This window comes from Silurus meridionalis, chromosome 1, assembly GCF_014805685.1.
Source record: "Silurus meridionalis isolate SWU-2019-XX chromosome 1, ASM1480568v1, whole genome shotgun sequence".
NCBI lineage: Eukaryota > Metazoa > Chordata > Actinopteri > Siluriformes > Siluridae > Silurus > Silurus meridionalis.
Window position 1 is genome coordinate 18,549,316 of NC_060884.1, and position 22,301 is coordinate 18,571,616.

Here is a 22,301-nt window from a genome sequence, read left to right on the forward strand (position 1 = left end):
CAAAAAAAAAAAAAACGTCTCGTATGAAGACAGCTCTCGAGTTTGAGTAAATGTCGCAACTGTGAAATCTTGCTGATATAAACCGCTTCGTTTCATATTTTAACAAAGAAAATATTTTGGATTGAACTTCAGTTTAACGAGTGTAGACTCATTACGATAAACTATTACAAACTTATAAGTTTGTATTTTAAATAAAAAACACTAAATTGTTATAGATCTTTATGGTGTAATACTGTGGTATGACTGTGTTCTGTATAACACGGGGAACAATAGATGTTGTATATACAAAGAAAGAAGATTCATTTATGAAACAAGTTTATTTATAAATCAATTGCAGAAGCGTTTATGCAAGAATCTGGACCAAAATGAAAAGGTCTCGTATTAAGACAGCTCTCTAGTTTGCGCAAATGTCGCAACTATGAAAGCTTGCTGATGTAAACCCCTTTGTTTCATTATAAATGTCTTTAATGACTAAAGCAGATATTAAATGCAAATAAGACTAAACATCTCATTATGACATAAGCAATTGCACTATAGAACAGGAGGAGTTGGTGTACGTCTAAATGAGTTTTGTGGGCACCACTGAATTTTTTATAAATATATATATATATATATATATATATATATATATATATATATATATATATATATATATATATATATATATATACATACACACACACACACACACATACACACACATATATGGAAAATATATACATTCACTTGTAACCATGTGACACAAATATGCTATAGAACAGGACGATAAGAGGACAGTGCTGGCGGTGGCAGGAGCTCCCAGATCGCATGAGATTAGTGTGAGAGACAGATGCAGAGCATATTAATATGAATGAGAACACGGGGTATAATTAACAACCTTATTACAGAGAGTGGGGGGGATACCGTATAGCTTAGACAGAGAGATTCCAGTAGCGTGCGCTTGAATGAAGTAATTCGGGATGACAGCGAAGCCATTTAGCCTTGAAAACAATGTGTCTGAATGACCTATTCAACCCACTCAAATGCTGAGCGAGAGAGAGAGAGAGAGAGAGAGAGAGAGAGAGAAGGACAGAGAGAGGGAGGGAGTGATTGAAATAATGATGAGAAAGGACAGTGAGGACAGTAACCTACAGAGAAAGACAAAAGACATAACTAATATGAAACTTGCCAGACAGACATGGTGTGTGTAGGATATAATTGTAAGCCTGGCTGGCCTAAGTGCAGGGTGTGAGCACATTCCTGTCTGTCTCAGCCTTCCTGGGCCGCTCTACAGTACAGTCCGCACCTCCATCTGTTCCCTGGACGACCACAAACCCAAACAAACCACTTTAAAAGTATCCTCCTCCTTCTACTTTGCCCCCTCTACACTCGACACTTAAATTCCTCCCGTGACAAGTGGAGGGCGCGCTAACCCTCACCCCGCAAACAATCCTAGTGCATGTCTAAGTGACCGTGCATAAACATTCCTTTGAAAAAAATATATAAAAATTATATTATATACGTAAATGTAGTAAATTGGACACATTTTATAACTCGCTTGTGTGCCGTCTTTCAAGTGGAGCAGCACAGCGAGGTTTGGAGGACCTGCGAGAGGATCCGCGAGTGTCACCGGGTCGCAAGTGTCTGCCCGGGCCGTGTCCGCTCGCCGTGCCCCTCGCTCAGGCACGGCTTCAATGCTCTCAGCCTGATTGAAGAGCCCTCGCGGGGGCATACAATCATGATTGAGTGAGAGAGTGTGAGAGAGAGAGAGCACTGATGCTAAAGAGCCCTCTCTGCATAGACATGAGGTTTGGATGGACAAAATGAGAAGAGAGCAAAGAAAAAAACCCTCAGAAGGATGTGTTATCTATATGGGATGCGTGCGCGAGTGTGGTTAAAAGAAAATAGGCATATTTAAAAGCGAGGAGAGGCGGTAAGCAGAGCAGCGCACAAAATACAAAGCTTCATTATAAGTCCATCTCAATCTGAAATCTCTCCAGTAGCCTCTTCATCTCTCTCGCTCTCTCCCTCTCTCGCTCCTGGGTATTGGCCACAGCCTGTCCTCCATTTCACATCTCAGTGAATTTATCATGTGATGCTTCAATGCTCCCTTCTGTCTCAACCCATCTCCCCTCTCCACGCGCGCACACACAAAAACCATAATGAAAATGTCAACGAGCGAGCCACCATATGTGAATATGGAAATATCCACTTACGACATAGAGTGCTCAGCTAGCTCTAGCATATGAGCCATGTCAATCTAAACGCAGAATGCGCGCAGACAGCGCGCCACTCTTCCTGTTCCTCCCGACGTATGAATAATGCCTCGAGGACACACGGGTTCTCAGGGATCGGCGCGATCCGTTCTACGGAACAGCATTCCAAGAGCACAGTCATAAGTATTACCGTCAGCATTGCCAAACATCCTTATATTCTTCACTGAAGGAAAACAGGAAAGGTAGGAATGAGGTGCGGCCAAACACACTCATCCTCAGACTACAAAAAAAAGAAAATGCATTAAATGTCCAACCCAGCTGACAGGGAAATGTTCAGTTCAAATGCACTGTATTCACATGCTGCATTACTTCTGAATGCAGTGAAATGAACCCTTAAGGTAAGCAGAGCATCAGCCGAATCACATCACCGATCACAGACCAGCGCCTAACCTGAGGCACCGCCTATTGGCAACCCACACTAACCACTTTCACAACCCACACCCCGAATCCAGCTCCCATAACAAAACCACGACTCAACCATCAGGCACTTCCACATCTATCAGTCCAGCATCTGAAGTTGAGTCAAAGCAAAACCAATTCCTTTGGTTTGGTTTGCTATTTGGTTTCATACTGCATACAACAATTAGCAACCAAAAAGTAAGAAGTGCCTGAGGGTTGTGTGGGACAAAATATGTACTCATATCTTTTTCAGTCCCTGGTTTAAAAATACCTTGCTTGAAAATAAATAAATAAATCCCCCAAATTTGAACACAGAGCCAAATAAGAGTAAATGAAAAGCTAAGTATATTAATAGCGAGTTTGTGCCACCGTTTTACTTTCTCCTTTTGTTCAGTGGCCCAAACACCCAGAGCACATCATTTGGGCAGCACCACATTTCTGTCCTTTGGCTCGGTTTAACGGCTCTACAACAAGCCACGACGTACACGGCAAGTTTGGGTGGCTTTGTGCACGCGGGTCGTTTTCTCACAGCAATAGAGTCTGCTTTGTACCAGACCGAAAATCCGACTGGCTTAGGCGGCCTCGGAGTGGTTGTTTTGGTCCGCAGCCAAGTGTTATTGCTGTGTTCTCATCTGCCTAAATGAATCTCACCAAAGGGAAAGAAAAAAATTACTAGGGATCACTTCCAATGATGGACGTGTCAGAGCACCTTCAGACATGATATGGAGAAGAAGGAACATTCGAGACGCTATGGGCACCAAACTGAAATTCTGCACAGTCATGGGGGTTTTTGGGCCAGATGGTCAAAACCACAAAATCTTACTTAGCTTACATTTATGACAAGATATATTTGAGTGGCTGAGTGGTCTTGCTCATGAACACAATAGAGGCAGCCTAGCAGTGCTGGGATTCGAATTCTCAAACTTCTGATCTGTGGGCCGAACCAAACATTTCCTCCTCCCTAGATATCCCCCTACATCAAATGTGTCAACTAGTGGACTGGTGGATGAAGTACACAAACCATGTTTGAGTTAAAGTAATGTTACAGTAGGTAAAATATTACTTCACTGAAAGTAAAAGTGTTCCGATTTAACTTTTACTTTAGTAGAATTACAAAAGTATTTGCCTTTAAATGTTCTTAAGTATCCAAAGTACCAAGACTCTTACTTACTAAATCAACCCAGTTTACATGAAAAGACTCTCAGCACTCTCAAAATGTAGTTAAATAAAAATTAAGATACTCGACTTTGAAATGTAATGAAGTTAACCTGTTAGCCTTAAGGCACAGATTTTGGGACTCACAGCTGAAAATGCCCTACCTAAATTTATATGCTAACAGTTTCTGATAAAAGAGGGCTCTATACACAAGTTAAACATCTTAAAAAAATAAGACACTTTGAGCTTTACTGTCTATTATTCAAAGTTGTTATTGCTTAAAAAGATTATAAGTAAAAGATGTATAACATGTTATACATGATGAAGTACTGTGAAAAATTATTTCCTGAATTGGAATTTTTTTTTCTTCATATAAAAATACATGAAATCGGTCCTGGAGCAATCCAGAAAAGTACTGGGTTAAAAGCGACATGTCTCATGAGTTTATATTTTAAATTGAATGAAGATATCATTAAAAAATGAGATTCCTACAAACATTAATCCGAGACGATGTCTGGCTCGACCCTACCCAGCCCAAATTTACCCTACCCAGCTCCTGAGAAAAGTTGGCTACATACACAATTTAAATATCTTTAAAAAGAAGACACTTTGAGATTTACTGTCAATCATCAAAGTTGATATTGCTTAAAAAGATACTTTAAAAGTTATAGATGATGACGTGCCATGGATATACATTTCCTGCATTAAACATTAATTTTTTATATAAATGCATGAAATCAGTCCTGGAGCAATCCAGAAAAGTACTGGGTTAAAAGCGACGTCTCATGGGTTTATATTTAAACTTTTATGAAGATTTTCATTACAAATAAGATTCCTACAAACATTTATCTGAGACTATGTCTGATCCTTTTCTCCATCCACCTGTTTGAGAGCCACCTGCTAAATGCATAGAAATTAATGGCTGACCATTAAAGGCTATAGTTATACATGTTTGGGACTATTGATATTGAGTTTGCATTCATACTGATGGCCAGGTAGCAGACAAGCTATTGTTTATAGCTCTTGGCCTTTCATATTGATGTGCGGCCATTCCAGTCCCAACAATACACACACTTTTCAAGCATTTCTCTAAAACTGTAAAGCTATATATATTTGCTATATATATATATATACACAGCATCTTTATGCAGATCTAAGTCTCTGTTGTTACTCTTCCCACAACAATATTTTCCACATCGCTGCTTTTTTTTTTGCAAATCTCCAGTAAAACAACTTATTTGACTGTCCATTTTTTTCTTAGTTTTCTGTATTTTTGTAAACATAGCCCACTTAGCACGCGCTATGAACAGCTGTTTTTGCCGAATTGAGAGCTGCATCACTTCCTGGTTCGTCACACCACGTGCTGCTTTGGCCAGTAAGAGTTTGTATAGAGGAATAAAATCCTCCCATATACTGTTAGAATCCTGCACTTATTGGCTACATTTTCCATCAATCATTTAGTTTCCATAATGCTACAAATAAAAGGTTCGAAATGATAAGTGGTGCAGAATAAAAATGTCATGGCACCTGCCTATAGAGTAGACTCAACACAAGATTTTTTTTTTTTTTTTTGTGGTCTCAAGCGTTTTGTAACACTATATTCTACCAGCCATATTTGTTTTTTTTTTACCAGCAGGATGTAATTTTTTTATGCGAAAGTGATTCCAAAATATATACACACAAACACCATCCGAAGTTCTGTGACAAACAAAGGAATAACCATCTAAATTACAACATTATTGTTTGGTTGGAGTAAAAATTATTTGCTCAATGTTGATCGGTGGACCCTTATCTTCCCTACTAAACCAGGACCTGCAGCAGTGGATGTGTTTATGACTCGTTATTACAATAAATGTGTAAGTAATGCATTTTTTTATGCATGTTGTTGTGTACTGCTTACACAAATTCAGCAGGTACATTCATTATACGTTTTCCATTGAAAAACAGTGATCTGAAATCGCTGCTTGAGGCTTAGACCTTTAGAATGATGTATAGTTAGTCATGGTTACTCTTCTCTATTTTTATTTAATCTATTGCTAAACATTAACACCTAAAACCAATGGGATTAATGGGACCGATGAAGGAGTTCAACTAAGTCTTTCTCTAATTGGAAATACTTCAGTAAAAGTACAGATACGTGAAAAACCTACTTAAGTACAGTAAGGAATTACATTTAATACATTACTGTCAGCTACTGTCCTTGCCCAAGTGTGTTACCTCACTAAACTCCAGCTAAAACAAATATTCAAGAGCTGACAGCTACAGCCCATTTCCGGCATATCCAGCATGTCTGAGAACCACCCAGAGCCATGAAAAAGTCTCGTCTCCTCCCTGCAGGCGCATTCCTCAACTCCAAAGTCATGGGAATAAAGCAGAATAGGTGTGTTGCCTCTTACCTTCTTCAGACGGCCAGAGCGCGTGCCCGAGAACACCACGGTGTTGCCACGATAATCGTACGCGGCCACTGAGGTCATCCCGTCGTCCTTGTCTATGAATAGCGGAATGCCCTCTATGGTGCTGGTGCCGCCCAGAGGCTGGTTGAAATCCTGCCCGCAGAAATTATCATCAATCTGTAGGGGCTGCAAAACAAAAGAGAAATAAAGGTTAGTGTATATGTGGTGGTGTGTGATATTCCAACATCAGGGTGAAAATGGAAAATGGTCAGGGTGTTCAAAACAAAAACTCAGAAGCCCATTTAAACGCGCGCACACACACACACACACATTTGCACCTTATGATGACTGCACTGAGTAGAAAAGTCCAGTCTGAGCTTCTGGAAAGGCTCATATATCTAGGTCTTATGAGGACAACAGGAAGAAAAAGGGTCATAAAAACATGATGATAATAATAATAATAATAAACTCTGTGTTACTCACGTTTCAAACCGTGTTTTGTTTACTAAAAATACAGAATTACCATTTGATGGTGGCTACATCTTTGGAAACATCTGTTACTGACAGCTGCAGGTTCAAGTCTGCATGTTCGAGTCTGGGCTGATAAATTATACACAAGCAGATATTCAGGTCTTTCTGCTAGTGTGTGTGCGTGTGTGTGCTCGGGTTTGCATCATTCTTTTTATTTATTATTATTTCTGGCTTCAGTTTGTAAATGAGTGAAGGCGGAAACGAGAGAAATTCCTGACCTGCAATTACATACGTTTAGCTGAAGAAGCGAACAGTTGATTGCATGGTCATTAACAATACCCGCAATTAACACAATTAAAGCATCCCTATTAAACATCACACTCAATAGATACGCTACGTACTGAGCATCATGAGTGTCACGGGACTATAGGAGTGATGACTAAGCAAAAATCTCAAGTCAGTGCTACAATGCAGCAAACCGAACGTCGCAATAAATTCCCTTTATTTACAATAAGGCGGCGTAATAGTGATTAAAAGTGATCCACACAGTCAGCTCGGATGTTTTTGCGCGGCAATAACCGCTCAGACCTGGAACGCTTTCTCAAATTGAAACAAGTGATGACAAATAGAAAGCTGTGATTTGAATTGTGGCTGGCGCTACTGTCAGAGCTGCTGCTACGGATGCTTTTGGGCGGTTAATTTATACGTCCTGATTAATTTGAATCGAAATTTCAACAGCGCTGGGGGAAGAAATTACTATAATCAGTATACATCTTCCTGTTACAGATAACCAGGTAGAAACATCATATCCCAATATCCAATATCTATAGCTGAAGTTGAAGCTTAGGAGTCCCAAAAATCTGAGGTTTCCATTATAACCCTCATTGTTTAGTTAAAAAGAAACAGTGCAGCCGAAAACGACGACAGAATCAGAAATCGTTTTTCAATTTTCTCAGATGAGTGTAAACTGTGATCCAAGGTTAGTTAAATCATCATATGAAAATATAATACTGGTTCAAGCCTATTCAGCATGTTTCTCATAACACGGTGCGACTGAAGCAGCGCTGGGATCCGTCCCGAGACACCCCTGCGAGAAGCACGCTGCTCAATCTCAGACGTTCTTGTTAAGTGGTGCATCTGGCATAGGCTACACACGCTCGCCCCTAAATCGCACTTAATTAGCGCAATCGCTAGATCAGTCAAAATAAGTGCGGAAACCGCTCCGGGTGCAAGTTTTAACACGTCACGACCACGTGCAAGGAGGAAACGGGAAACAGCAGTCGAAAGCTCACGGTTACAAGAGCTTATCGATAATGCTCTCAAACCTGACCCCGGTGCCCCTCCCCCACCATACACACTAATTACTATCTGTGTAAAGGTCCATCAATAGCCCTGTGTGCGTTTTAAAAGGCACTGATAAGATACCTAATCACTTCGGAATGAATCATTCAGCAAAACAGCAGGAAGTTCCTGCATTTACGCATTCCAGTTATCCATCAGAGCAACTTTCGGCTCTCCTTTCAGAGGCTGAGGGCTGCGGCACAACGCTCAATTGTGTTCGAGGAATGTAACTCTGGTTGTCCGCCATGGAAGCATTTACTGATGTTTATATCCTTTTTTTTATCACACTAAAAGTGTGTTGGGTCGCAAATAACCAGTGTTGGATTATTTCATTCATATATATATATATATATATATATATATATATATATATATATATATATATATATATATATATATATATATATATATATATATATATATATACACACACACACACACACACACACACACACACACACACACACACACACACACACACACACACACACACGTGCGACAAACGTAAAGTTAAAAGACTTAAGCAGTGAGAAAGGGCATTCAACAGCCAAAGCTTTCTCACACAGACACACACGTGAATATACCAAAGACATGCTAGAACATTCTACACTTCCTATTACAAGCTCATATCCTCTTCTATTAAATCCTAACAATCTGACCTTAAATCCAGAATGAAAGAGAGAGACAAAGACAAGAGCACACACGCACGCACATCACCTTACTCAGGGCCTCACGGCTGCAATATAATGCTTTAGAGGATCAAGACAACAACATATACTACAGGTTGCAGTGTGCTAAATCTCCCTCTCTGCCATTCAATAGCCTAAACACACACACACACACACACACACACACACACACACACACACACACACACACACACACACACAGCGAGTTACATAACAGTACATCATTGGCTTAGAGCCAACACTATGCTACTATATCACACATTTGGTTATACACACACAACCTGCAAGGAGAGCATGTGTGTGTGGAGAGAATAAGTTCTTGCTAAATTAGACTGAAGTAGGACTAGAATGAAAAGTGTGTGTCCAGTCTCTCATGTGAAATCGTGTGTGTATTGTGTCAACAGGAACATGAGGCCCACGAGATAAACAACATCGCTACAGGCTAGCTTAAGATACAATGTTCCCTATCTATCTTCCTCTTTCTCCCACTCTCCCTTTCTGACACACACACACACACACACACACACACACACACACACACACACACACACACACACACACAGTGATGATCCCTCAACCCCAGCCCCTCAGTAATTTCCACAGGACTGAAACTCAGACACCTCAGTGAGAGACCAAGAAGGACAAGACAGTCAACTCTCATACAGAGCTATTAACAGTTAAAACCAAACATTCCTTACATTCCCAGTCCACCATACATGACTCATAAATTAGTAACCGCTTTCTTCCATAGGCAGGATGTGCGCAGAAGAAAATCGGCTGGTGTTACGTGGTGAATTGTGTAGAGCTAACGCTTGCAGCTCCTGCCCGAACCTCAGCCCCTGAGCTACTCGTCATCAGCTACACTTCTATTCCCAAAGCAGCAACTGGAATCAGCGTGTTTGTGCTAAAGGGGGGGGGGAGCGAATGAGCAGCTTCTCCCTCTGGCACAGAGGTCAAATGTGTAGCCCAGCAGAGACTGGAAATCTCAATAGTGTAAAATTGTGCCTTGGGGCCTAGTGTCAGTGCTCGGGCACAAACGCCAGCACACTGCTAACCCCAGTGTCATGGCAACGTCACACCCGCTTAACACGAGAGCATGCGGAGCAAACATGACCTCGTACACTATGTGGACTCTCATGAAGACACGACTCGTTGGCAAGAAGTGTATGTGTGTTTTTATGGTATTTTTATACATGTGTATGTATAATAACATGTGCATGCAAAAAATCCCACTGGATCTGCCGAATGCTGTGAATGTAAATGTAAAAAGTACGTACAACTTGGACATTTTCACTGCCATAGCCTTTATATCTGTTTATTTATTGTACTTTTTTAACAGTATATGCACATTTTTCACTGCCAAAGCCCTAATATTTATTTGCTGTATATATATATTTACTTAATTATCTACACCTGTCAATTTATTAGCACAGTTGCTACTGTTTGCACTGCTTGTAGATGATAAACTGTGTTGCGTTGCTGTGTACCTGTTGTTTGCAATGATAAAGATCGATCCACTGTATCTAGACACCTGACTATCACACATGTATCATCGTGTTTAATGTCCAATTTCACAATATGCATTAACACTTGCTGCTATAACAGTCTCCAGGACTCTAAGTGGACTTTGCAATAAGATTTTGCAGTGTGGGAATGTGTGTCCACTCAGACACGAGAGCATTAGTGATGTTCGACGAGGCCTGGATTGCAATGGGTGTTTCGGTTCATCCCGAAGGTGTTCATTGGGGTTGAGTTAAGGGCTCTGGTGCAGGATATTGGAGCGCTTCCACTCCAATTTTGGCAAGTGAATGACATCCGTTCAGTACCGTTTAATTTGTAATAATTTAAAAAGCAAAAATGCATGTAATCAGTTATCACAGGATTGATCGCAAAGCCCTTGAGAAAAATATGAAGAAAACTATTTTAGCATGGGTCAGATATTAAATGAGGAGTGAAGCCGTGTAAAGTCGAGGTGATATTTTACTACACTGTAACTAGAGCATGACTAAGCATATAAATTTTATCGCAACGTACGTACAGTATTTTAGCAATGAGTGCATAATACAGAAAAAGAAAAAACCCTAGAGGGAAAGAAAACTACTATAAGGAAAAATTCATATACAGAGAAATGTGCACTATACTAAAACTGTACATCAAGCTGGCCTTCATGTTAGTAGTGTGCAGAAGTAGTGAACAGGACTGGTTTGACATGATAAATGTTGAGATGCATGTTTAATTCTGCTGGTGCTGTACACTGCAAAGTCATTATTATGACACATTGCCATCAATCAATACTGCAACTGCTTTCAGCTCATGTGTACATATCCTCTACTAGCGCACTCTGACTCACGGTTCTTGCGAGTGTGCCCCTGTCCTGTACTGTATTGCTTAGTGTATCGTTGGTTGTTGTGCTACGCTTTATTTACCAGTGACACCGATGTCGCGATGACAGGATATATTATTATATTATATATTACAGGATATATATATATATATATATATATGTATGTATATATATAAAACTGTATCTCAGCCGAAGAAGTTACATGCGAAGTCACTCTTTCCGAAACTGTCAATTATGCTCGAAAGCTTGATGTATTTATTCTTTTAAATGTTACCGTTGTCTGCAGTTCTGCAATGTTTACTAGATTACTAGATACTACATTTTGCAGTAAGAAGCATTCATTTTCTCTACTGTGTAATAAACCTGTACGGGAGCAGCAAAAAGATTTAGGTTTCAATAGAGACTGTGTCATGTATTGATAATTATTGATAATTGTGTCATCCCTTTGCAGATGTACTTGCAGAAGCATCCCAAGTGTCACTCCTGATATCTTTCAGCTCAGCAGCAGTGACTCACAGAGGGAGTGTCTGCAGGGCTGAATGCTGTGCCAAGTTAGAGAACCAGAAATCTAAAATTTGCAAACGCTGCCAGAAGGAACTTGTAGTTTTTGTGCAATGCGATTGACTGGTGTGTTTATTTGGAGAAATCGTGGCTTGCTTGCTCTCTGTCCTCAAGTTCACTTTACACAGAAATCGCTTCAAACCAATATGGTGGATAAAAATGGATTTGTATCTTCTCCAAAGTCTAGAAAAAACAGAATTCTGTACTGAATTTCATTTTATTTAATAAATACGCTCCATGCTAGCAATTACCATTTGTATATTTAGGTCCTGGGCCACCTGACTAAGGATGTGGTAGCATGAAATGTTCAATTCACTTGAACTAGGAGACCCAGCAAGACCTGTTCCAGCATGACAATGTACAAATGTACACCATATTTTCATTGAGTTCGCTTTATGTACAGGGGCATAAAGCAAACTAAATGAAGATATGGTGTACATTGTTTGAAGTGAAAGATCTTGAGTGGCCTGCTATAGAGCTCTGATCGACACCTTACTGAACACCTTCAAGATGAATTAGAATGCTATTATAATATATATATATATATATATATATATATATATATATATATATATATATATATATATATATATATATATATATATATATCATCTTTATGACAGAAACTTTGACACATCCAGTTCCTTTTTTTGTCATATTCATTCTTCAAAAAGAATACATTTTCTATTTATTTATTTATTTATTTATTCTATCAGCAAGACAGTTGTTGACAGCTGTGCGTGTCAGGAAGCTGGCGTAAATTAAACTGGTGGTTAATCCTCCATAGTGCTGAAAGTGTTCCAGTTCCGTGAACGTAAAAGCAAAGCTTCTAGTTTAAAATGGCCTTTTGTTATCCATCACGGCACGCGAGCGCACACCTGTAATGAGGATACAGGGCAGTGTTCATTTAGTTGAAAAACACACAAGACAAAAAATTAAATTAATAAAAAATAGACTGTTCCCTCCATAATGAAAAGACGACAATCCCACCACCCAAAAAAAAAATAATAAAAAAAAGTTTATATGATGCAATCCAATTCCATTTTCCTCAAAGAATAAAAATCAAATTGGGGGAAAAAAAAAAAATCAAAAGCTTTCGGCTGGACAAAGATGAAACGGCTTCTCTTAGTATTTGTGCACAGGCTACGCAAAGGCGACTATAAAGAGAATTAAAAGCGGACTGGAGCGTTTGAGCGCACACAGCGAGAAAGCAGTAGCGCTGGATTGGCGCTAGATCCTGTCTGGATCTGTGATCTGTGTATGTACCACAGCACTTCACAGCCGGACTTCTACACTGCCACACAGCAACCTGCGATGCTACGACTTGTTAAGCTAACACTAGATTACCTAGCATACCTCACCCAATGAAAGTACTTTGAAACATTGCAGTGGAATAACATCATTAAATGCCAGAACTTCCATTTAAACAACACGCAACTAATGAGAAGGAGAAAGGCGATATGCAACAGTTAGTTTTTCTCCTTTAAATAACTGAAATGAATACAATTAAGGAAAGAATTGTGAAGATTGTATATGCTAGAATTCTAAAAACAAAGACGCTAAGCATTTACATTTGCAGCATTTAGCAGACCCCCTTGTCCAGAGTGACGTACAAAAGTACATTTGTACTTGCTGCTGAATGCAGTTATAATTCCAGAATATAACAAACAAATAAAAATGGCTTCTCTATTTGTCACAAAGCTAACACCTTGCTAACGCCAAATGAGCAGGTAAACTGAACGCTGATATAGGGCTGGACCCAAACACACACTCCCACATAATCAGCCATTAATGCATGCACGCTGTTCTCTCAGAAGCACAGACTGCTTATTATGTGTCTGGCCAGGAAGACTCACTATAAATACACAGCAATACAGTGTCTATCCAGTACACCTGGCTATATCTCACACACACACACACACACACACACACACACACACACACACACAGACAGAGAGACAAAGTGCGAGACAAACACAAAGGCAGACCCAAAGGTAAAAAAAAAAAGAGTAAGAGAGAGACAGATGGACAGAGACTCAAAAAGAGACAGAGACTCTAAAAGACAGACAAATCGAGAGAGGGGGTTATAAGCAAAACAGAGTGAGACAGGTGGGCAGAGACTCAAACACAGATAGTGAGACATAGACTGCAGCAAACAAAAAAACGGAGAAAGATCAAAAATAGAGACAGAGAGAGAAAATAAAATGTATCTGATACACCATACATCTGATTCACAATCTCTCTCATTTACTTTACTTATATTTATGTTCAATCTTTTATTTTATTTTTGTACATAATTTCCCTTGTACTGTTGACCGATTATTTCGTCACTTCGTGCCATTTAGTCACTCTTCCAATTTTATCTGATTTCTTTTCAGTTCATATTTAGTTTTTGTATCTAAATTGTGCATTTCTTATAATACTTTTGTCTTCATTTTTCCTTTGGCAATACTGTATGTAAATCATGGTAATAAAGTACTATATAAGTTTGACTCAAAAAAAAAAAAGAAAAGGAGGAGAGGGAGAGACCCAAAGATAGATAAGAGACATAAATAAAGAGAGAGAGAGAGAGAGAGAGAGAGAGAGAGAGAGACAGCACCTAATCTATAAACACGTTTCACACACAATCGCCAGTAGTTAATTGAGTGATTCCATGCCGTATGTTCAGTGCTCGGTGTGTAAAGGTGGACGTGTAACGAGCAGAGACAGAAACGGCTTTTAAAGCTAAAGAATGTCACAGCAGCGTTCAGCCACGCGCACACACACCAAATTCCTCGTAGTGGCTCTTCTCAGACCTTTCAATAGGTCCCAGTGTGCTACAGTCAGACAGTGGCTGCATGCGTATGTGTGTGCGCTGTGACGTCAGTCTTGAGATATGTCTTCCAGTTTAAAAAATAAATACAATAAAAATGCCAGCTGTGTACAGATTCGAGTGCTGCATGAGGCCAAGCGTCACAGCTTCAGCAAAATAGAAACATGTTGCAATAAAACTGTAGATTTGCACTGGATTACTGAGCACACAGAGGGTAAGGTTGAGAGATAATGGCAGAATGTCTAATTATTATATGACAAATGAGACTGTTATGATGATTAAAGAGAGACAAAATGTACTCAATGCCATTTTCCAGTCAAATAAAAGCAGTTTATTATTATTTTTAGTTTAATTACATGTAATAATCTATTGCACCATTTGCATCTTATTATCGTCTCACTGAACCATCCCGAGGCTCCTGGGGAAAAGTGGAGTTACACGACTTCCTTCTCCTTCGGAAATTCATAATGCATTAATGTCATTTGTCTTGATGTCTACACTGAAGTCACATTCATCTGCCTGCCACTCCTAAGCACAATTACATGTCATATGTGACACGGGAAAAGCTCACATGTGGGGTCCGTTTTCACACATTTTACATTAAAAAAAATTGTTGCATGTACCAGTTGCCGCTCATCATGACTAATGGGGTTGTGGCACACTGGAACCTATTAAAGTCAGATGTTTAAATGGTGTGTGTTTTATCTATAACCTGCATGAATAGAATAGAATAGAATAGAATAGAATAGAATAGAATAGAATAGAATAGAATATTTGTCACATATACATTAGAGTACAATGAAATTCTTTCTTCGCATATTGCATACCCAGGCTAACTAGGGTCAGAGCGCAGGGTCTGCAATGATACGGTGCCCCTGAAGCACTGAGGGTTAAGGGCCTTGCACAAGGGCCCAGGAGTGACAGGTTTGGCGATACGGGGGGTTAAACCCCCGACCTTCTGATCAGTTACCCAACACCTTAACCACTGAGATACCACTTCCCTCTTTATGAATTTATAAAGGTAGTAAATCAAAGCTGCTTACTGTAAATAAATGCTAGCTTATGCTAGTAAATAGGTAATAAATGCTAGTAATGAGGTGGTGCATGGTGCATAATATTTCCAAGATGTATTAAGGCAACAGAAAATATATGGAAGTTGAGGAAATCTTCTTTGTTGCACTGGTTTAGAAGAGAAAATGTCCAAACATCTGCCCTGCAGACTATTATAACCATATTATGTAATAGCTAATCTGACAGGATTTTCACCACTGTGCAGTTTTAACTTTTTTGTGTGCACGACACTGTAGTAAAATGCAAGCCGGATAACAGCTTATTGCTCACTGCTTATTTTAACATACACCGCAAATTATAGCATGTATTTCCTTTCTCTTTTCTTCTCCAATCCCTTTCCCTCTCTTTACACAGGTTTACAGAAAATTTACACTTTTTAGCCAAACAATGTTCCCTTCCCTTCCCTTCCCATCTGTTCCATATCCGTCTATTACCTTTATCCCAAATTTTCCTAAGATACAAAAATGAACAGTTACTACATCTATAGATACACAGCCATATATATTATATATAAATATTTTGCGCAACACACATTTATTCATGACGTCCTTTCTTTACTCAGACATAAATAAATAAAAAGTGTGGAAACAGCAAAAGTTCAGTTTGGTCTCCTGATTTACATAAAAAAAAAAAAACCTTTCTTTCGGCTTCTCCCGTTAGGGGTCACCACAGCGGATCCTCCGCACGTTTGATTTGGCACATGTTTTTACGCTGGATGCCCTTCCTAACGCAACCCTCCCCAATTTATCCGGGCTTGGGACCGGCACTGAGAGTGGCTGGGGATGGTTCCCTGACCGGGAATCGAACCCGGGTCGCAGCGGTGGGAGCGCTGCATCTTAACCACTAGACCACCAGGGGACCTGGTCTCCTGATTTACATAATTTTCATAATTCCTTTAAAACATTTACAATAATATTTTGTTTTCCTCCTATTATTGGTTTCACTAATAATAAACATACATTTGCATAAGGCATCCATATTTTTTCAGGGCCATGTTGAATAGAGTATTAAATCTTGAAAAATATAAATCTAAAGAACATTTAGAACAGATAAAAATGTGCGATTAAGTTGTGATTTAATACGAGTTAATTCATGCGATTTATTGTGATTCAATATTTGAATTGATCGACAGCCCTAATATATATATATATATACATACACACACACATACATATATACACACACACACACACACACACACACACACACATATACACACACATACATATACACACACACATAATACATATACACAATACATACACATGTTTTGTTCATCATGAGTGATAAAACCAAACAAAGAAATGGCAGATATTTTGACAACACTTTCGTTAACAAAGCTACATGTTTGCGAAATTCATTTCGCAAACATGTGTGGGAGCCTCGGTATATGCATGGTGTTCAGCAATAACGCATGCATTCACAGGTGGTGGGAAAAGGCTACTTTAGTTAACCTGGCAGTGTGCTGGACGCAGTGGAAATGTAAACTGGTGTAAAATGAGCTTCAAGGAATCTCCAAATTAAATCATTATGCCAGATGATTTTAAAACATGATGCAAGCCAATCTGCATAAAACTCAATAAAAACATCATAACACCGCTCCTAAGGCCCTGTGAGCATCGTTGCCAACCTTCTGGTTGAGAGGTTATGGACTAGAGCTACAATTCTTTTAAATACATGAGTTTTCCCTTTGGTTACTGTGATGGTGCTGAATGGATTTCACCCAAAACCTCAATAACTCAATAACAAGCAGTGTAATAAATGTCATCGTCAGACTCCTAGCATTCTTTTGTGTGTGTGTGTGTGTGTGTGTGTGTGTGTGTGTGTGTGTGTGTGTGTGTGTGTTCGGGAATAAAAAAAATTTTTTTTTTACAAAAAAAAAGGATCCATCCGAACAAAATATCAGCCAAGTTTATATTTAGGAGGTAATATTTTAAGAGTTGGAGCAGTACTGCTAACATTTAAAAGATTAACACTCAAAGTGCCCAGAGAGCAATCTTATTTATTCTTTTCTACAGTCAACCTGCAGGAGCTGGCTATTCATCTGGAAACATTCTACACTTTCCCACCACAAATAAAATGTATATATCAAATAATTTTTTTTTTTTTTTTTTTTTTTTTTTTTTAAAGGGGCAACAAAATCAACTGAACTTCAACCCACTGCAAGTCTGGAGCCTTGAAGCAATAGTGTCACTTTCGTACCCTTTCCTTTTTTCCACTTTCTTCCATTTTCTACTCGCTTTTTTTCTTTTCTTTCCCCTCATTTCCTTATTCCCCTTTCCACCTTTCCCCTTCTTCCCTTGCAGGACACACATCATTTCATCACTAGGGACTCAAGATTTCTTTCAGACTGCTGCTCAAACACAATATGAACACTGCAGGGCTTTGAATGATTACTGTAGGGGGGGACGCAATTGAAATGTTGCAGTGGTGAATCAGTGGTCCGAAAGTGGAAACAGCAGGCAAGAGCAACCAAATAAATACAAAACACATTTCTAATACTAGGGTTAACACACTACCTCCTCTGAGCAGCTACACACTATAGCTGCCAGCAAGAAATTAAGTGTGATGGAGGGATAAGAAGTATGAGGAAATTATAGCGTTATCATGAAAATGATCACAATAGCATTTGTAAAATTTTTCATTGTACTGAATCTAAAAAAAATATACAAAAATTGAAAAATTAACAATTTTTAAAAAAAAATCAACAATTTGTTTTAATGTAATATTAAACTTATTTTTAATAAAATGATTAAATTAAATGGGGAAAATTGCAATTAAAAGGTTCTCAACATAAAATGAGAATAGATATAACCCAGCCATTAGGGTTGCACAAGCCAGTGCACTCTTAGTGCCGGTCTCAAGCCCGGGTAAATGGGGAGGGTCGTGGAGAGAGTGAGGACTGAAAGAAGAATAAGATGGTGGCAACTGAAGGAGGAAGACTGTAGTGTGAGATTCAGGGAGGAGGTCAGACAGGGGCTCAGTGGTGATGAGGAGGTGCTGGATGATTGAGCAACTACTGCAGAAGTGATGAGGGAGACAGCTAGAAAGGTACTTGGTGTAACATCTGGAAGTAGAAAAAAAGACAAAGAGACATGGTGGTGGAATGAGGAAGTGCAGGAGAGCATAAGGAGTAAGAGGTTGGCAAAACAGAATTGGGATCGACAGAGTGATGAGAAAAGTAGGAGTACAAGGAGATGCAGCAGGTAAAGAGGGATGTGGCGAAAGCCAAGGAAAAGGCATATGAGAAGCTGTATGAGAAGTTGGACACTAAGGAAGGATAAAAGGATTTGTACCGATTGGCCAGGCAGAGGGACCGAGCTGGGAAGGATGTACTGCAAGTTAGAGCAATAAAGAATGGAGAGGGAAAGAGAGAAAAAGAGAGAGAGAGAGAGAGAAAGAGAGAGAGAAAGGTTGGATGGTGTTTAGATGGTGAAGTAGGAAGTGAGAGCAGCGATTAAGAGGATGAAAAGTGGAAAGTCGGTTGGACCAGATGACATACCGGTAGAAGCATGGAGATGTTTAGGAAAGATGGCAGTGTTTTTAACAAGATTGTTTAACAGGATTTTGGAAGGTGAGAAGATGCCTGATTAATGGAGAAAAAGTGTGCTGGTACCGATCTCTAAGAATAAGGGAGATGTGCAGACCTGCAGTAACTACAGGGGAATAACGCTGATCAGTCACACCATGAAGTTATGGGAAAGAGTAGTGGAAGCCAGGCTGAGAGAAGAGGTGACCATCTGTGAGCAATAGTATATATACAGAGAATGTTGATGGAGAAGTATAGAGAAGGTCAGAAAGAGTTGCATTGTGTGTTTGTGGATTTAGAGAACGCGTACAACAGAGTGTCGAAAGAGGAATTGTGGTATTGTATGAGGAAGTCAGGTGTGTCAGAGAAGTATGTGAGGGTCAAACATCCACAGAGATTTCTTTTTTTAAATAAGCTTAAAACATTCTCCATTTACTTGAACAGAAAGCAGTAAGATTGAGGAGAAGGGGTGGGGCTTCCTGTAGCAGCTCATAATGAGCTGGACAGTTTAAAACAACCGTGTGGTTCATTCCATTTTCATTATTCGCTTCATCGCCTGTTTTATTAGTAGAGAAAGGTATTACTACACTTTTTGGCAGTGTGTCAAATATTTGTATCACACCCTTCCATAAAATTATATTAAATGGTTCTATCTGCATGACATCACAAAATGCAATTCCTGTAAACAGGACTGAAAACTATCACACCCATGAAGAACCAAATCCGAACAGCAAACATGTGGCAGTGAGGTGGTTTACAACATGAATAATTGAAATCTGGATTAACACATGATGTAATTGGTGGCCATAGTTGCCATGCACTTTCTATTATTACACTTTTTTTGCCTACTCACTTCCTCACAGCATCCATGTGCCTGTGTGTGTGTGTGTGTGTGTGTGTGTGTGTGTGTGTGTGTGTGTGTGTGTGTGTGTGCGCGCACAAGAACAACACATAGTGGGTGTGTGAGAGAACGGAAGAATCTGTAAAAGTACCAGCTTCCTGAGTCTGTGAAAAAGTACAGAACTGAGAATAGATGAGGCAGGACAGGTATTTCATCTTCATAACTCTGCCCGTGTGTGTGTGCGTGCGTGTGTGTGTGTGTAGTCACGGCTGTGAGAGATAAGACCCCATCAGTGTGTGCGTGTGTAAAGTATGGATTTGAATGCAATCAAAGGAGTGTAATCTGGAGCGTTTAGCTGAGTGGCCTGTGTAACAGAAAACAATTTAACAGATTAAAGCTCCAAATGTGCACACGAGAGAGTGTGTGAGAAGCAGATAAGCACTTCAGCAGCCAAGTTGCAACTGCACGCTCGCAAAACACACGCATGCAAAACTGTTGCCTTGCAGTAGAAATGATGGTGCGAACATACAAACACGTTCTTACAAACACCTGCCTGCATAAGCCTTTACTTTATCCCCCCCCCCATCTTTCCTTCTCTCTCTCTCTCTCTCTCTCTCTCTCTCTCTCTCTCTCTCTCTCTCTCTCTCACACACTCTCACTCTCTGTCTGTCTCTTGGGTATCGGGAATCGCCTATACACTGCTGCTGCAAGAAGGTCATGTGTCTATTAATAAACTAACAATCCCTGCACCTCTGTGTGTGTATATACAGTATGTGCATGAGAGAGCGAGAAAAAGCCAAAGAGAGAGTAAGCGAGGGAGAGAGCAAGAGAAAGAGAGAGAGCACACGAGTGTGTGTGTGTGTGTGTGTGTGTATGTGACAAGGGTCCAGAAGTGGGAGCTATGAGAAGTGGGCAATTAATCATGTTCCACTCTGTAGCATGCACACCTGCATGTACATACGTGCACGCACACACAATCATGCACACACACACTCCGGAAAGGGACACATTTATATACCCACATCCACACAGACACACGCACAAGCTTTCAAATACATATTCCCACACAGACGCATATTATTATAGCGTTAAAGCAGATGCACTAATGCACATAAATGCAGACTCAGAAAACCCACATAAAATTTTATTTTATTATATATATATAATATTTCTTTCTTTATAATATATATATATATATATATATATATATATATATATTATAAAGAAAGAAATATTATATATATATATATTATAAAGAAAGAAATAGACAGATACAAAGATAATTAAACAAAGATAGATATTGGAGGCTGTTAAAATTAAGGCGTTAACACGCTAACACAAATACATTTTACCCACACTAATTTTATAAATGCATGATTAATGCAGTGTGCATTTCTGTTTGATTATTTTTATTAAAAACGAGGCAAAACTAAAAACTTCAACGCAACACACATTTATTCACAACGTCCATTCTTTACTCAGATAAAAAAAAAAGAAATATATTGAACTCCACCAAAAAGTCATTTTTAAAATCATTAAACATTTGTTTTACTGAGGCGCCAAGTTTTAAATCAAGCACCAAAATCCGCCATGATGCACACATCAGTCAATTGAAACCGTCCGTGTGGAAACACCGCAAAAGTTCCGTTTGGTGTCCTGATGATTTACGTAATTTATAACACCATCACTTTAAAACATTTAAAAGAATATTTTGCCTTCATGCTCTATGGTGAGTCTGGTTTCACTAATAAAAAGCATCCATATTTGTTAATGCCCATGTTGATTAGAGTATAAAAAAAATGAAAGTATTAATTTAATGTGCATTTAGAACAGATAATGTGTGATTAAGTTGTGATTAAATCACCAGTTAACTCATGGTAATCATGTGAATAAATATAATCGATTGACAGCCCTAATACATTTGTGAAGAGATAGACAGATAGATGGACAGATGGAGATAGCTATAGACACCCACACACACATATAAAAAAAATAAACTCATTCTCAGGCGCGCACATACTCACCCACCAGCGCATTTGCTAATCAGAGCCTGGTTCATATGTGGGTCATTGGCTTGAGAAGGTCTGCTCAGTACAGCTTGCCCTCTGACCTATTGACTGGGTAATTTACAGCAGTGCAGTGACAGCTAAACCCTGCGCCGATACTCCAATAGCCACCGGTCTGATGTGGAGGTTTCACTGTGGCGTCACCGGTGCACACTGCAGCGGTCAGGACATCAGAAACTCTGTACACTGCAGGAAGTAGGTGACCGAGTCATGATCCACACTCACTTCCTCTGCAGAGCTGTCCATCATCACTCGCTATGCACTGCATGTCCTCAGCTCTGGTCTGGTTACAGTGGACTGAATGATCTCTACTGTTAGACTAGAGAGAATTTTTATGGGGGTCATGTGACTCGTATAAGCCCTGGGTGCACGGA

The 22,301-nt window shown here is 39.5% G+C and overlaps 1 protein-coding gene and 1 non-coding gene across 3 annotated transcripts in view; both read right to left on the minus strand.

The window, feature by feature from the left end:
• plxna1b (plexin A1b) overlaps positions 1-22,301 on the minus strand; it is a 190,557-nt gene that overhangs the window by 132,603 nt on the left and 35,653 nt on the right. For both annotated transcript variants that reach the window (XM_046870381.1, XM_046870466.1), the window contains exon 3: positions 6,206-6,388. In XM_046870381.1, the coding sequence (XP_046726337.1) occupies positions 6,206-6,388 (183 nt within the window). The remainder of the gene's footprint in view (positions 1-6,205; positions 6,389-22,301) is intronic.
• On the minus strand, positions 16,278-16,350 carry trnag-ccc. Its single transcript has one exon. It is a non-coding gene; the product is annotated as a tRNA-Gly (tRNA).